General features: G+C 43.9%; 1 protein-coding gene across 2 annotated transcripts in view; it reads right to left on the bottom strand.

The window, feature by feature from the left end:
• The window catches only part of MAD1L1 (mitotic arrest deficient 1 like 1), a 371,406-nt gene that overhangs the window by 201,568 nt on the left and 154,102 nt on the right, over positions 1-15,736 (bottom strand). For both annotated transcript variants that reach the window (XM_064520181.1, XM_064520179.1), the window contains exon 12: positions 13,141-13,281. In XM_064520181.1, coding sequence (XP_064376251.1) covers positions 13,141-13,281 — 141 coding nt within the window. The remainder of the gene's footprint in view (positions 1-13,140; positions 13,282-15,736) is intronic.

Here is a 15,736-nt window from a genome sequence, read left to right as displayed (position 1 = left end):
TCTCTCCCACAGCTAGTCTGACTGCCCGCAATAGCCCATCTTCAGCTTTCCAGCACTCACCAAAGCAGCCCATTTAATTATCCTTTTTAATCACCCCCTTAATCCTATGCCACTCCTTTCAAGCCCGAAGGGGCTCTCACAGAGACTGAGCAACAGAAACCCCTCTGGTTTCTTTTCCCAAGGAGTTTGATTACCTTTAGGGTCCTTCACTACTCCCCTAATTTCCTTCCTGCTGCCTTGTCTGGCCACGCGGTGTTCGCCGGTGCACAGCGGGAGCCTAACCCATCCCAACCCTGCACGGGGTAAGTTACGGTTTTCTCTAAGTAAAATTATTTCCTCCTGTAAAGAGGGGAAGGAGATGGCTATCAAAATGGCCCGTAATGCACACTCCTAAGTTGCATCAGTTAATAGCTTCCCTTACTGAAAAAAAGCTTGGAAAGGGTATGCAAGGGGTTAAAAAACCCTTGTGATTATAACATAACAGAAGCAGAAAGAGTAAACAAACCATCCTTGCGCAGCACAGTCATGGTGTATATTCTGTAGTTGCCAACCATCAGTTTAATTTTCATTGTAAAAACTTGCAGAAGAGTCACTGTGAGGAGAAAGTGCTGGAGTAATCAGTCTGGGGCTGAAGCCCTTTGTTTGTCCATAAAATAGATACAGCAGAAGGAAAAGAAGTGTATAAAAGTTCCCAATGTTGCTGCATCAGTGTTTCTCAATTTTGATCTGGAAGGATTAACTCCAGAGGGAACACTGTAATTTTATCTTAGACACAGGCCATTCAGTCCTTGGCCCCTCTGCTGAGGCTGCCAGCGAAGATGCTAGACGGGATGATACTTCTGAGATGTGAGCATATATCTCTTCTGTGAATCAAAAGTGAATCAAAAATCAACTCATTTCATGGAAGCAATACAACAACTCATAAGCACCACTCGCTTTACAAATGCAGACTGACAAAGCAAAAGGTGAAACTGTTGCATGGTCCCATTAGTCACCTTTGAGCTTCCTAGCCCTGAACATCCATCTAGCAAGACCATGCTATAGAAACACAGAAGACCTCCACCTGGCAAGGAAAGGAGAGAAGTCAGAAGTTGCACAGTGATAATCTCAATTAGCAGCTCCAGCCACAAAGGCACAAGGTGTGTTGAATCACTCCTGCTGCTACAGCGTGGAATCTGCTGCAGCTGGAGCTGTATTTCACAGGTGCTCACCAGTGCCTGGGCATCACAACAGACCCAGCTAGCACAGCATCAAAGTTAAACCAAGCACTAGCACCAGGGTAAGCCAACATGGAGCGCGGCAATAGCGCCCTCTGCAAATATTTGCAGATGAGAACCGTGAATACTTTTCTAACTTTTTGTTCACACTTAAATTTTCTTTCTTGTTAAACAAGCTAAACAAAGCTTGGTTAACAAACCTCTTGAAGCTACAAATGTGCACCTTCGGCATATCAGGATGGCCGATCTCAGAGAAGAACCAGCTCCTTTGACCATACTAGGCTGATACCTGCTGAACTGGCTCAAGACTCACACTTTGTGGAAGAGACAATATAGCAAGGTTATATAAAATGTACATTTGTTGTATGAATGGCTGGATTTGTGCCCTGCTGCAGCTTCCAGATGTTCATGGCAAGTCTAGCACAACCCCTTTCCTCTCACAATCCCCTCCACAGTTCAGAAACAAGAGCTTCATCCAAAGAGTAGGTGAAACAGCTTCTTTACAACCAAAACAAGCATCAGCAATAATTAAAACAACATAACATGTAATGTACTGATGGCCTGTAGAAATCAGATGCAATGAATCTGGATTTTGTCTGACCTAATGGAAAAGGTGTGCATTATCTTAAGCAAGGAAATGTCACTTATGAACAACAAAGTCACAACGCACTGTGAAGATAAATGTCATTTCTCCAGATAGCTGTAATACACCAATCCACTGTTTTCAGAAATGTTTACATACAGCAAAGCAATAGAAAGACTGCAGAATTAGTCTTGGATGCTGTTACTTTATGAGAATAGTCATCTAGACTTTTTATATAAACTTTTCTAAATTCACACGAGGAACACATCTATATATGCATATACACCTGTACATGCGCTGATTATGCAAATAAATTGCCTGTGCTTTTTGGTAATAATAATAATAAAGTAATAATAACAAAAGACTAACTGCATACTTGATATTGCTATAAGCATCCACATGAATTACACAGCTATGCATAGGCGTTTCTGGGCTCATCGCAGGCCCCCAGGCAGCCTACACGAAGTATGATGAGCAGCTCTACTTTAAATGGATAGTACAACGTGTAATGCTTCTCTACTTTCAACAGCCCTGCACACTGCCATGCTGCAGCTGAGATACAATTAAGTACACTCAGATGATTTTTGAGCAAATGGAGCAGACAAAGCAATTACCATTTAGTAAAAGCGGCTGCTTCAGAGCACAGGGATACCTCCAGCCAAGAGTTTCTGAACTGGGGCATCCCCCCGCAGCGGTCTGTACGCGGGTTTGCTTGCCCTCCCAATACATGCATGCACCGGAGACAAGGAGGAGAGGGAAGACTGTTCAGCCAACGCTCATGTGTTCCCACCTGGAGAGAGGAATATTGATTTGTCCCCGCAGTCACACAGATGTCACGTCTACCTGTCTGTCATACCTTTCTTCATACAAAAGACCACAAAATACTTCAGAAACTAGAAGCCTTGTTTTGCAAATATTTACTACTAGGGATAAGCAGATCTGTGAAGGCCAAGGGAACAAGCACTACACCTAAGGCTGAACATTTGAGCAACCAGGCCAGGGAACTGATACATTCAAAGGCTGCATTCTCCACTACTGAAACGAACTCCTATAAAAGGGAATAAATTAGATGATTAGGAAGTAAAGAACACTGCATCGGTAGGAACTGTCAATAGAATGAAAGCATTCAGAATACAATTGCCAGAGGTAGCGCTGGTAACTATTACCTTACCAATAGTACACGCTGCACATGGTAGAGATCACTGGTTTGTGGTCTCTTTACCATTACAGCTGTTCCCGATTCTGCATTAGACAGCCTGGACTTTAAGAAAAACCCAGAGCTTGTGGGCTCTAAGGAGATACCCCCATGAATTAATATGGATATAGACATTTATCATTTCTTTGTGTACATAAACAACATATGGTGACAGTCTTTACACAAATAAGCCTCAGAAAGCTCTCTCATTATACAAGATATTCTACTTTAAAAACCACTACAAAATAATTACTCTATATGTGTTCATAGTTACTGAATATATCATAGGGTTTTATATAAACCAATAATACAGTGTAGCATGTCATCTTTTAAGCTTCATGTAGGTTTTCTTTAAAAACTAAAAATATTTAAGTTAAGCAACTCTTCCAACAAAATCAGGTTTCCAAAGAAAAATGAGCTGTTTTTACCATTTTCCAAAAGGAATTAAGTTGATATAGCAAGAACTCATGTTTGTGAGTCTAGCGTGCGGGATGCAGACTAGGGAACACAGAACGGATAAAAATCAATGCTTTAAAACAGAAATCAGTTTCATTTTTAACGTGATCTCAAACAGAACTGCAATTGGAGTGTACATCTGTCAAAGCTAAGCTCACTATAACCATTATAGCCATTTAAACAAATTGAAAACATAAATCAGCTCAATATGCCAAATCGATGTGCCATGCATCTCATATCTGTGTTACTGTCACCGCAGTAGGATTCATGACCCATGTATTGTACAGTAGTACTGCTTGTTTTATTAAACAGCATAAATAAAATTCAAAGGGAAAATGTTACAACTTACATTATAGAATGACCATGGCTTTCTTCAAAACTTAGGGCTTTCAGTTTGTTTTGCTGAAAAGCTTTTACCAGAATCAGAGCACATTTGACATTAACACTGATTAAAGCAAATAGATAAATTGCAAAGCCTCTGCGAAAACTGAATTGTTCCTTCAATTTACTTGGACCACCCCTGAAGAAAGGAGATCTTTATCAACAGCTTAGCTTTTATTCACAGCTTGGGTGAAAACCACTATCAGCTGGCTTTTTCACTTTTTCTATTCCCAGTCTTTTCCAAATTTTAGTAGGCTATTCTCATTTAGAGTAGAAAAGGGAAAAGAGAAAAAGAAAAAAAGGGAGAGAACTGCAGCTACCTACTTTCAAATGCTGTTCTCCAAGGTACGACTGGCAACAGACCCATACTCTAATTCATGACCTTAATATGAAACCAAACTGGGGAAACGGAAAAGCTGCAGCGTTGGGATAAACCAGTTCTTAAGGGAAGACAGTGAAAACATATGGGAGCAACTGCAACTTGTAGCTCCGGAGAAGAAAGTATTAGAGGTGAGCAATTATGTGTTTTCTCAGCTACAACAATTGCAATAGTCTCTGGCATTTAGGCCCCATGCAACTAACTGCGTGCTGGAGTGCTGTGCCAAAGCCAAGTTTTTTAGATAATTAGTTCCCGGAAGAAACATCCTTTCTGCTAATGGTGATTGAGGCCAAAATAAGAAAGAGCCAACAGGCTTCAAAGAGAAAACCAAGGAAGCAATGACTGCCATTCTAATTGCCACAATAAACGGAGTATTAAGTGCATTAAAATGGATCTTAACGTTCTTGCAAACTCCAGAGAGCAGGAGTGTTAGGGGCCATAAGTACATAGAAACAAATAATATGCTTGTGTTGATTTCTCAGGACACTTTCTCATTTATAACTGTTCAGTAATGCAATTTCAACAAAACTCAGTAGCTGGAGCCCATAAAAACACATCGGCCAGAAATACATCGAGTCACATAACACGTCTGCACCCCAGATGCCAGTGTATGGTATGAAGCCCCTGAGTCCAGTCCCAGAAATGCAGAGCAGAGACCTCGCAGCTGAGTCACTCTGGCAGCAGCTCTGGGATCTGCCATCCACTCCAATGGGGAAACACGGGAATTACAGACACACGGAGAGGCCCTACAGGGAAATCACTGGAAAAGCCCAGCTATAGAAAAAAGTTTATAGTGTGTGGGTTTTTTTTAATAGAAAATCACTGTTAAAAACATTAATCCATGTTTCTTATAGGAAACCATCATGAATTAAAAGATGACATGAAAACACCTTGGAATATATAGTTTAAATATTCAACTATGCAGAGATTATGCAATTATTTTGAAACAAAGGAAAAAAAAACAAGTCTCAGCAAGTTCAGAATGCTTCTTTAGACTTCCAGCTAAATGCCATTTGATGGCATTAAAACAAGGCAGAGCTAATGTGCCATTTTTCATATGGGACATTACACTGACGTGCACTCTTAGCTTTCATTTTTTCCCCACAAGAAATCTACCTCCTTGTTTCCCCTGGAATTTGCCTAAGTTTCCATGAGCTGTTAAAACTTTCACCAGTGCGAGAATATTCCTAAGTAATAGCTCTGATAATTAGAAGACACTTAACATCAACCTCACCTCTGGGCATTTTAACATCTAAGACTGATCCACCAGTTCAAACTAGGCAAGATGCACAGGCCATGGAGCACCTCTGGGAAATCCAACAGAAATGAATCCAGTTCTTGATTTGGAGAGAAATGGCCAGGACTGGCCAGTTTTCCTATCCCTAATGGATACATTCTCAGGGCAACAAGCCCCGGGGAGGCACAGCACCGAGCCCAGGCGCCGGAGGGCCGGCAGTGCTCGGGATGCAGTTTGGGGCACGGGCACTGCCTCCAAAGGGATCCCCCTGCTTCGGAGGGGGGCTGGGAAGCTACAGAGGCAGCTCAGATCATTCACCCCCAGGATTACCCAGGCCCCCCCGCCGCTATCAGTCGTGTGGCACAGCAATAGCCCAGGCTCTATCAAAGGCCCGCGTGAATAAGAGCAGCACTGGGTAAAATCACAGTGCTTTTCAGCTTCAGAGAGATTGAAAGAGGCTAAAGCTCTGCCTTGAATGCAAAATGCAATTCATCCTAGTTGTAGAGTGTTTCTCTAACCCTGCAAAAATCCAATTCTGCACTTGCAGGAAAGGACACTGAAAAGTGGCCTAAGCTCTGGAGGAACCTGCCCCTCAGCCTCCCTACCGCTCCCCGCTCTACCGTCCGCACTGCCTGGCTTGCGACGGCCGGTGACGGAGACAGACGTAGCAATATATCTGTACATTTTCCAAGCCTTCCCTTTCAAAAGCCAGCAGCTACCTGTTCCTAACCCCATACCCCAAAGATGCTGAATTTGCCTTTTTCCTTCTGTCTTCTGCCTGTGGGGGAAGAGACTTGTCATCACCACGCTATTTGCATCCGAATTTCACAGCCCTGCTCCCGCAGCTGCACGCCCGCAGCAGGAGGTGATGTGCACCACATTGCATAAAAGCAGCTCTTTTGTGCGACGCCTTTGTCTGCTGCCATCTGCCGGGGACGGGGACACCATTCCCAGGCACCCTGTGTGCTTGCTTCCTCCTCCATGTGAAGACATCTAATTGCAAATCCTGTATCTCTAGGCACAGGCAAGCAGGATCTCCACTGTAAAGCATTTTAAAGCTCTCAGCCCCCTATGAAATGTTCTCCCCTGTTCCATTGTGGTAAATATGACTCATAAACGCACATTAGTTATCTTCTTTTTCCAAAGCATCACTAAGAAAGAACCCAATTTTAAGTCTTCTGTAAGAATTCAGACCCACTTCCTGTGCTTCACGTCTCCTATAGCCAAGTACACTTGAAGCTAATCCAAATTGCTCAGGTCAAGCCTCCTTTGTGCTTGGTTATTCAAAACATCACCAGAAGAGGCTAGAGGAGGATCTGTCTGCCCCAAGAGCATTTTCAGGGGGGAGCAGGCTGGGGGGGCGGAGGAGGTGGCTCTTTCTGTTGCTGGCATCTCTCAGTCTCCTTGGGGCTGCAGTGAGTTCCTCCAGACCTAACGCTACGAATCTCCACAACTTGGGACAAAGACACTCTCTGCAGCCGTGAACTGTAGCATATCCACATCCTCTAGGATCACACCTAGACAGTGGCTGGATTATACCACCAGGGTCCCACCCAGGCTAGATCTGCTTCGGGCAGGCATCGCCATTTAAAACACACTGATTAGATTTGTTTAAATGGACTGAAACTCTTCAGAGAGCCAAGGCTGCAGGAGTCCTTCCAAAGCTCCCTACGTTGAAACACAGGTGATAATAAATATTTATTAGTAGTATAAATTGCCACGTTTGGAGACAGTCAAGACTTATAATCTAGTCAGCAAGAGAACCAGGGGCAGAGTGTCACGGACTACATCTACATCAGAAACATGACTTTCAGCAAAATGTTCTTTACTGACCCTCGTGATGAAAAATACAATGTCACCCCTCATTTTTACTGCACTTGAAGCACGGGAAAGCAGCTGAGTTGGGAAATGCTTTTCTCCCCATGCACTTTAATAGCCTATTTCAATTTCTAGCTGAGAGGAGCAAAAGGGTCCTTGTGGCTGCTAGTTGTCGTGCAACTGGTTGCTTTTCCTACGGCTTGTCTACCAAGCAGCTTGCCATAGCCTAAAGGTCTTAGGCATATTGTCTTAGTTAATGACTTAATTTACTCTATACAAATCGGTGCTGAGACATTCTCACTTAAGAATGATGTAGTCTTGCTTCCATTTAGCTGTGATCCCTAAGGAATCGTTAAGTTAAATCAATATAAGCCATTCTTAAACTGTCAGAGTTTAAGTGTGTATCTACACACTAAAACTAGTTGTAAAAAGAATCTACCTTGAGTGAAAACAATGCTGGTTTGTGCAGAACACCTCCCAGTATAGGCAGCATCGTCGATTATTTCTCCTGATCTACTCTACTACTGACTTTCATGACAGATCCAAAAGGGTGAGGGGAAAAAAAAAGTAATTGAGTTTTAAAACTGGCTCAAAAAAGTCTCAGAGAGAGGCTCTGTTGCAGCACCTACTAGTTTTAAGAGGGAATCCTCTTCCACAGAGTAGGGAGCCCATCACCTTTAACAGATCATGAAGCCCCTCTGCGGCTTGACCGCATCATTTATACCCCGGGTGTTTGCAAGGTGGTCGCTCCAAGCACAGCCCCTGGCAGGGGTAAAAGGAAGCTGAGGAAACTAATGGCTCCCCAGCTTGACCAGATCGCTATGGTCAGAAAGAAGATGAAACCTGTGAGGGAAGAGAGAACCCAAGATGATCCATTTTGCAGGATCGCCAGGGCACGTGGAGCCCGGCTGGCTCTCCTCTAGAAGAGGAAACAGACACCAAGGACTGCAGCGGCTCCTGGCAAGGCTCAAGTCGACCACAAGATGCCCAAGCGTTCGGGCTCAGAGAACGATTTAGACAAGGTGTTTGCTTTGTCAGAAGATGATGTCCAGCTCTGTGACGGCTTCAGCGATCAGTGGTAGCTGAGGCATGGAGCACGTTAGCATCATCTCCAGGGGCAGCCTGTTTTCTCCCACATGAGCCACAGATGAGATGCTACGATGACAGCAGAAGTCTGGCCGTGCAAAGTAAATGCCATGCAGGAGTGGCAGCAAAGCTCTAGTGACTGGGATTTGCTCCTTACGGACATCCAAAGTGAGCACAGTAATCTTTTCCCTGCTGCTTACAGTTGTCACTGAGAAAAACAGTGCGCAAAGGCAGGATAGCAACAGAGAGGCAGAGAAAGCGGGCAGAAGAAAGTTGAAAATTAAAATAAACTCCTCTGTGCCTTGCACAGATGGAAGGAAATTCCTCTGTAAAGTTCCCATCATCACAGAAACTCTTGCTCCTGTGTAGAGCAGCAATTGAGCTTTGAGGGGCAGAAGGAACTCAGCAGAGGAGGGAGAAAGTAAGCGAAACAAAGTGTGCAAAGGGGGAAAAGAAAGAAGGCAAAATAAAGTGGAAAAGCACTGAGGGAGCAGCTGGATGAGAGACAAGGAAGAACTGTTAACTGCTCAAATAAACATGTTATTGCATCCACACACAAATTTAAGCACGTTCAACACCAGGGTGACTGCTAAGTAACTCACTTTGCAAGGAGCAGATTTGTGCTCGAGATTCAGCAGCGCCCAATTTCCACAACCAGCAGATGCACTGCAGTTATCAGGTGCAGGTAAGGTGATAATATTTGGTCAATGAGTTTTGAGGTCACCAATAGAGCCCACGGTGAACAAAAGCAGAACATATGGCAATTCATGTGCTAAAACTGCCAGACTCAATTATTAACTGATTAGAGTACATATGGTGCTCACAGACAGTATAAATCTCTCAGTGTAAAAAATGCTAGAGACCATTGAAGGTGTCAGCATGAGTCTTCCTTGCAGATCTCTCTTCATTAAAGTTTCATATGGAGCCAAGTGTGTTGTAATAAAACGGCTATTAATGGAGTTATATTTATGATGATTTCTCTTTTGTGCAGCTGGATTTAACTTTTCAAACCCTAAACTCCACATCAGAGCTTTCTCACTACAGCTGCTGCATGAACAGAGGCTCTAGATACAGGGTTTCTTCATTTCTCGTATTTCCCTCGAAACTAGAGTTAATGGGTGCTAAGGTAGTAAAAATTCAGCAAGACAGAGACTCGCATGAAAACTGTTAATGCTGCCAGTGTCAAAATGAAAATCCATGCCACGATATAAACGCAGCTAGGATTCAGTTTATTTTAAGCACGCTGGCCACAGACAAACTCATTCCCTCCTCTGTTCCAAAACACACTTTTAAAAAGATGGTGAGTGACACTTCATTAACCACTTGAAATAGGCTGACACAGCCCGCTTGCTTTCTGCGCCAGCATTTCAGATGGCATTTTTCTTGCCTCTGCCCCCTGCTTTACATTCAACCCTCTGTAAAGTGCTTTATTGAACCTCTACAAACAGATCGACGTTGTGGAATAGGGGGCCGGGGCAGGCGCTCCTGCAAAGGATAAAGCAATCATCCCCAGTCCCAGAGCGGACTACGTGTTTGCATGTTCATGCATAAGAGATCCAGCTTTTCGCATCAGTCACCAGTGAAGGGATTTAAAGAGTTCCCCACCAGCCTCTCTTTGTCCTCCAGCTCTCTGCCCCAGCAGGCTTTGCTGGGACTATTTCTTATGGAGTAATACCGCAGCTTTAGGGTGATCTGGGATGTAAACATCCTTCCCCATTTCAGTTCCTGGAAAGGTGCTTTTAATCCCGATGATGCCTGTGATCCAAACGCAGCATCCAGCACAGCCGAGGTGGCTGCGCTCAGAGGGAAGGAGGGAGTCTGGGCACTAAGTCGCTGCATCATGTAACTCCACCTCTGAGCACACATTAATAAACTCCTCATGCTCAAACCACCAGAGCCTACAGGCCTCTCTCATTCCCTGCGTTCCTTTAAAAGGCTTCCCACCTCCGTTATATGGATGGGAAAATCACCATTTTTGGAGTAAAGAAAAATCCTCATTTAGAACATCACTTCTTGCTGGTATAACCTCTTCAGAGGTGGGGTTGCTGGCAAGAAATTAGGGCAGCCAGAAGAAACAAGGACGAGAAAAAAAATAAAAGTGTTAGGGAGTTTTATGACTATCAAAAGACTCTGCTGGGGAACACAGAACAAGATTTCAGTAAACAAAGCTCTCAGTATCAGGAAAAAAAACTGTGATAAAACACACTGAGGGAGAGAAATGGTGTGAATTTTAAGGTGTATGAAAAAAATTGCTTCAGTTGAAAAGTAGAAGCTACAAAGCACCCTGCACAAAGCAGCATTTGCCTTCGAGGCTTTGAAGGCCGGTCTAAACGCAAGGTGCTTGTGGACTGCAGCAATGCCTGCCGCTTCCCGAGGAGACGCGGTGTGCACGGGCTGCGAAAGGATCGCTCCTGGAGCAACGAACGGCACGATGCTCCCAGCGCCAGCCAGCCGCCAACAGCGCTCCTCCGCCAGCGTACCCGCCTTAACCTGCCGCGGTACCTCCATCCACCACCAAGCCTGACTCTTTTCCGCACTCTAACCCACCTAGCCTAGCAAAACTCATAGCGCCAGCCCAGCCTCCTCTGCTCTGCTCCAGCCCTGGGAGCTTTCCTCACCACTTGCCCAGACTTCATCGGATCTCAGAGAAGCGGTGCAGGTCGCTGCTGTGCCGCCGCGTGCACGCTGCTCGCGCCAGGGCACTTTGCGGTCCTCCGTCCTGCTTTGCGAGCTGTTTGCAGGCCACCCTCCCAGCCCAGCTCCATCAGGTGCTCCTGGGATGCCCCAACCCTTCTGTCACACTGACTTAAACATGGTTAAGTTCCTCCTTTCCTGCCCTCCCTCCGTGCCAGAGACTGTTAATCCCACAACTCCAAAACACCAGAGGCTCCCAGTTGCCTCATTCTTGCTGTCTCCTCTCTTTGCTTGTGAGATGAGTCATGCAGGTGTCAACATTTCTAAAATTTGTACGGAGGTGCAGCAGAGTGGGGAGGATGCAGAGCATTACGTTAGACGTTATTAATAGCTGCTATCGACCAGTTCTTTCATCTACAGGCGATGGATTAAAGCTGCTGGTCCTGGTGATGAGACATCAGGAGTCCTGCCTTTACCCCAATTTCCCTTTCCAGTTTTCAGATTTTCACTGCAGGCACTAGAACAAAAACTTCCCCCAAAATTTCAAAATAGATTGGATTCAGCAGTCACCATTATAGTCAGAAAGGCAAACATGGTCAAGTGAAGCGTAAAATTTTACTTTACAAGGGGAATATCAGGTCTTTGAATCCTGCTTCTAGCAAAGTCTTTAAAGGGCTTAAAGGTTGACATCACAAAAAACAAACCTCCCGAGAACAGAGCTCCTTTCTGAAATTTTCCATGTAGCCCTTAATCCATACCCATGGAGGCACACTTAGAACTGGTTATAAATAATAAAAGGAGCATAGGAATTTTGCTATTGCCCAAAGACACCATGCACATTTGACCTTCTATTCAGCGAAGCATTTAGGGAAATCGCCCTCTGTCAGTCCAGAGCCACTGTTAGAAACACTAAGAAAATAGGAAAAATTAGCTACCTATCACTTTCCGTTAGCATCACTTAATCCTGCTCTGTCTGGCATTAAGCAATGTAGCACTCAAAAGTCAACATGAAGGAACTTTGAGACACACAAATTAGGCGAGTTTCCATTTCATCTGATGCCACTAACTTCTCTATGGACTTGTCTAAACCTTAACACAATTCCTTTTCTGAGAAACAGGGATGAAGTGATCTAGACCTCTCCAATATTGAGTTCATATTACATTGCTCTGCTCGCACAACTCTGGAGACAGAGCTACGACCCTGGACTACTGACAGAGTCAATACTTCCCGTCTTAAGTCCCCACCTACCAACAGAAGGAGAGAGCATTTTTTAAGGATGACAGAATAAGGGGTTTTGTGCGCAGTGGGGTGATCCAGTCTATAGCTTCAACTGGAACCCCAGGAGCATTGATTTCCCAAAGTTTAACTTCACTTGGATTATGGCATTTATAAATCTACACGATGATAGAATTAGACATGAAGAAAACTCACATACTTATGGTTATTGCAAAACCTATCTAATAAAACTGTCAAGCTTTAAGATCACAGACATATTCCAAAATTTTCAGTTCAGAACCATAAACCCCATTAGACTATGACAAAATACAATAGAGAAGAGGGGAACTATCTAACAAATGCATGGTGTCATTGACCTCAAGACAGTCACGTTTCAGAATACAAATCTACATAGAGAGGTAATAATAATAATGTAATTCCTACAAGAAATACTACTGTCTCTGGAAAAAATGTTTTTCTTAGAGAAAACCTGAGTATAAAAAAAATCGTTAGTACAGTTACTGGTGTTCTGGGGTTTTCAAATCCAATGCCAAGAAATGAAAAATTAACAGCAGACATACTGTACTTCTTCAGCCCACAAGCACTTACACCATGTACAGAAGAGACTAGCATGTCTCATCTCTACACATGTCAAATAATGAATCATTTAGACTACTCCACAGAGAGGACACCACATCTGCTACATTTCATTACCCCCTAACTTCCCCTTTAACCTCTAGGCACCAGTTCGTTACTCTTAGCTTCTGCCAGCTTCAGGTGTAGAACAAAAAATTGTGGATATTGCTGGCCCTGGAATTTTGAAGTCTGGATTTTGCCAATCTGTCTTCTGTGAGAGCACATCATATCACTAGGCAACTAAATCTTAAAGGTCTTAACTCCTTCACCAGTGGGGTTAGAGAATGATGTCTCTTTATTACCTCCAGCTCAGTGTTATGAGCGTGCAACTTCTGCACCATTTCTTCTGCCTCCCGCATCCGCCGGTTCAGCTGGGGCGAGTGCTCCGAAGGCGTCAGCTCGCTATCGTACGACTCCAGGATTGCTCTCATGCCATCCCGCTCCTGTCAGGAAGAACAGAAATCACCATTAGGGATAAAGTCCTGACGTCTGCTGGAGAAGATGGATGCTGGAACAAAAGTCTACATTTTTCACTATTGTTCTTTCAGATGACAAAGAACCCCTAAAAGATGTATATGCATCATCTTCATATGGGCATCATCCCACAAACATGGACACCCAGAGCACTAATGAAATGTTGCTGATCCAAGAACTGAACGTTTGGACTGTTTTGTGCATATGAACGGCATCTCTCTTGCTGGAAAGCAACACGCATGCGCTCCAACAAGCACAGAGCAACTAAAAACAGAGCCTTTGTTTTTCTCAGAGACGCCATTCTAACTCATTGTGGCTGGATGGTTTCTTCAGTAAAGCGTGTAGCGTAGTACTTGACATTTCTCCTGCCAAAGAGTTCCAGCAGTGAACGAACAAAATCGTGACAACAGAAATGAAATGGATTTGACAGACAACAAAGTGGCTGACAGCAAATATCCTCTAAAAGGCATGCAACCAATCACCTGCTGAACGCTGCCATAGTCAGTGTTTATGATAAGTATCTTTTCACTGATTAATGTTTTGTAGAGAACGCGTTTGACTCCCTTTGACATTTGCTGGCAATGATAACCAAGCATCTTCAGAGAGAAAGGATCCTTCTCCCCTCTCTGAGGGTGTTCATACCCCCAAGTATAGAACTTGGGTTATCAGCTAAAGGTAAAACTTTGTGTGGGCCCCCAGTTGAAATATCTTCTAAGCTTTACCAATGTGACAGCACCTCGCGCCCACCTCCAAGACACTGCTGGAAAAGAAGAACGGGGACAAAGGGCTGAACAGCATTTCAAAACGCCAGGCATGTTTTAAGATTACTGTTTACAGTGCAATATGCAGAAAGGGATTAGACAGCTGATAAAGTGTTTTTAATCTTTTGATCAAGAACCTTGATGTCCACGAGGCTACAGAACAGAGTCAAAGCAGCACATTGCCCTGGCATAACTCAAAAGAGCAAAAATTCCTAGGAAATCCTATAGCGCTGCTTCCCTTTCGTTGCTGAAGTTTGCTATCTCACCCTATTAGAGGGATGCACAAGTGTTCCAGACAAATCAGTTTTCTGGTGTGAATTCTGCCATCACTAAAGTCCAAAATATTATTACAAGATCACTCAGCTTTATAGCTGTTCAGTCCACATCTAGACCAGGTCACTACCACTATACTGAACCTGAAGCACATCATAAACCAAACTGAGTCATGCTGCAATGCTTTGCTGGGATCCTGCTCTCTGCAGAAAAATCAGGAATTACCAGGACAGAAGAAAAAGGCCCCTTCCTCTAATCCCCAAATGAAAAAAAGTTGTATTTCAGACAGTGAAGGTGATGCTAACTGCTCATTTGAGCAAGCCTAAGTATGGAGATTGTCCCCCCCTTCAAAATCTAAAGGTCAAACACTGAACATACACATGGAAAAGGGAAGGAACATTCCAATTCAAGGTGTGAAAACAAGAAGGGGACTGCCAGAGGTGTAGCGTGTGTTTAAAGCATGCAATGTATTGAAAGGTCAACCAAGATGGTTGGACTGGTCAGCAGATAAAGAGACTTTAAGATCAAAGAACAGCCTGAGGCTGGAGGAACTGAGTTACTAAAGAAATAAAAACAGATGTTAACTTGGAACTGATTAGCTTTTTGCTGAGGCCTGGCTGAAGAGAAGTCCTATTTCAAGGAAAGAACAGTTTTGCCATAAGCTTTTGAAAGATTATTGACCTGACGGACATATGAAAGGAACTACTTTCATGTTACTGCAGGAAGAGAAACCCAGCCACACCTTTCTGTAGGGCACTTGTCTAGTAAAAAAGCAGCAGTCCGGGATCGTTCCATCATTCCTCTCCCTCGCCAACACAGGCATGCCACCCAATCTGCAAACTTCCCTCTCCGTAAGACAAACTGCCTTGGCTCAGCAGACAACTTTTGTTCCCCATTTATTGCAGAATTATTGTCACAGAAGGCAATGTGAGGACTGCATTTACTGTGTTTATTGGTTTGATCCTTGCATATTGTTGCAATTAGATCTGCAATTACAACATCCTTTCTCTCTCTCTCTCTGTACTACAATCTGCTCCGCTATCCCAATTTTGTGCTAGGCATCTTTCATCAATGTGATAGTTTAACATAGCAACGTTCTCTCCATTACAGCAGGGTGGTCCTGAAATCCCTACCATTTTTTTCAATGGCAAATAGGACCCCTGGCAATTCCCAGTGCACTTGGCTTCCAATTAACTCCTGAATATTAGGTATTCAAATCACCCCCAGGAAGATCCTAGCGGTTCCCCGAGCTGTTCAGCTGCAAGGAGGACAAACTTTTGCTTTCATGCTAGGACGGGGAAATCTGTATGGGAATAGGACATCCCTATGGGGTGTGTTTTCCTTAAAATCGACTACAGACCTTGAGTTTCAAAGCCTTTCTCTGAAGAGA

Source organism: Dromaius novaehollandiae, chromosome 14, assembly GCF_036370855.1.
Source record: "Dromaius novaehollandiae isolate bDroNov1 chromosome 14, bDroNov1.hap1, whole genome shotgun sequence".
Lineage (NCBI taxonomy): Eukaryota > Metazoa > Chordata > Aves > Casuariiformes > Dromaiidae > Dromaius > Dromaius novaehollandiae.
Note: the sequence above shows the minus strand (reverse complement) of the source record. Positions and strands in the feature narration are given on the sequence as shown.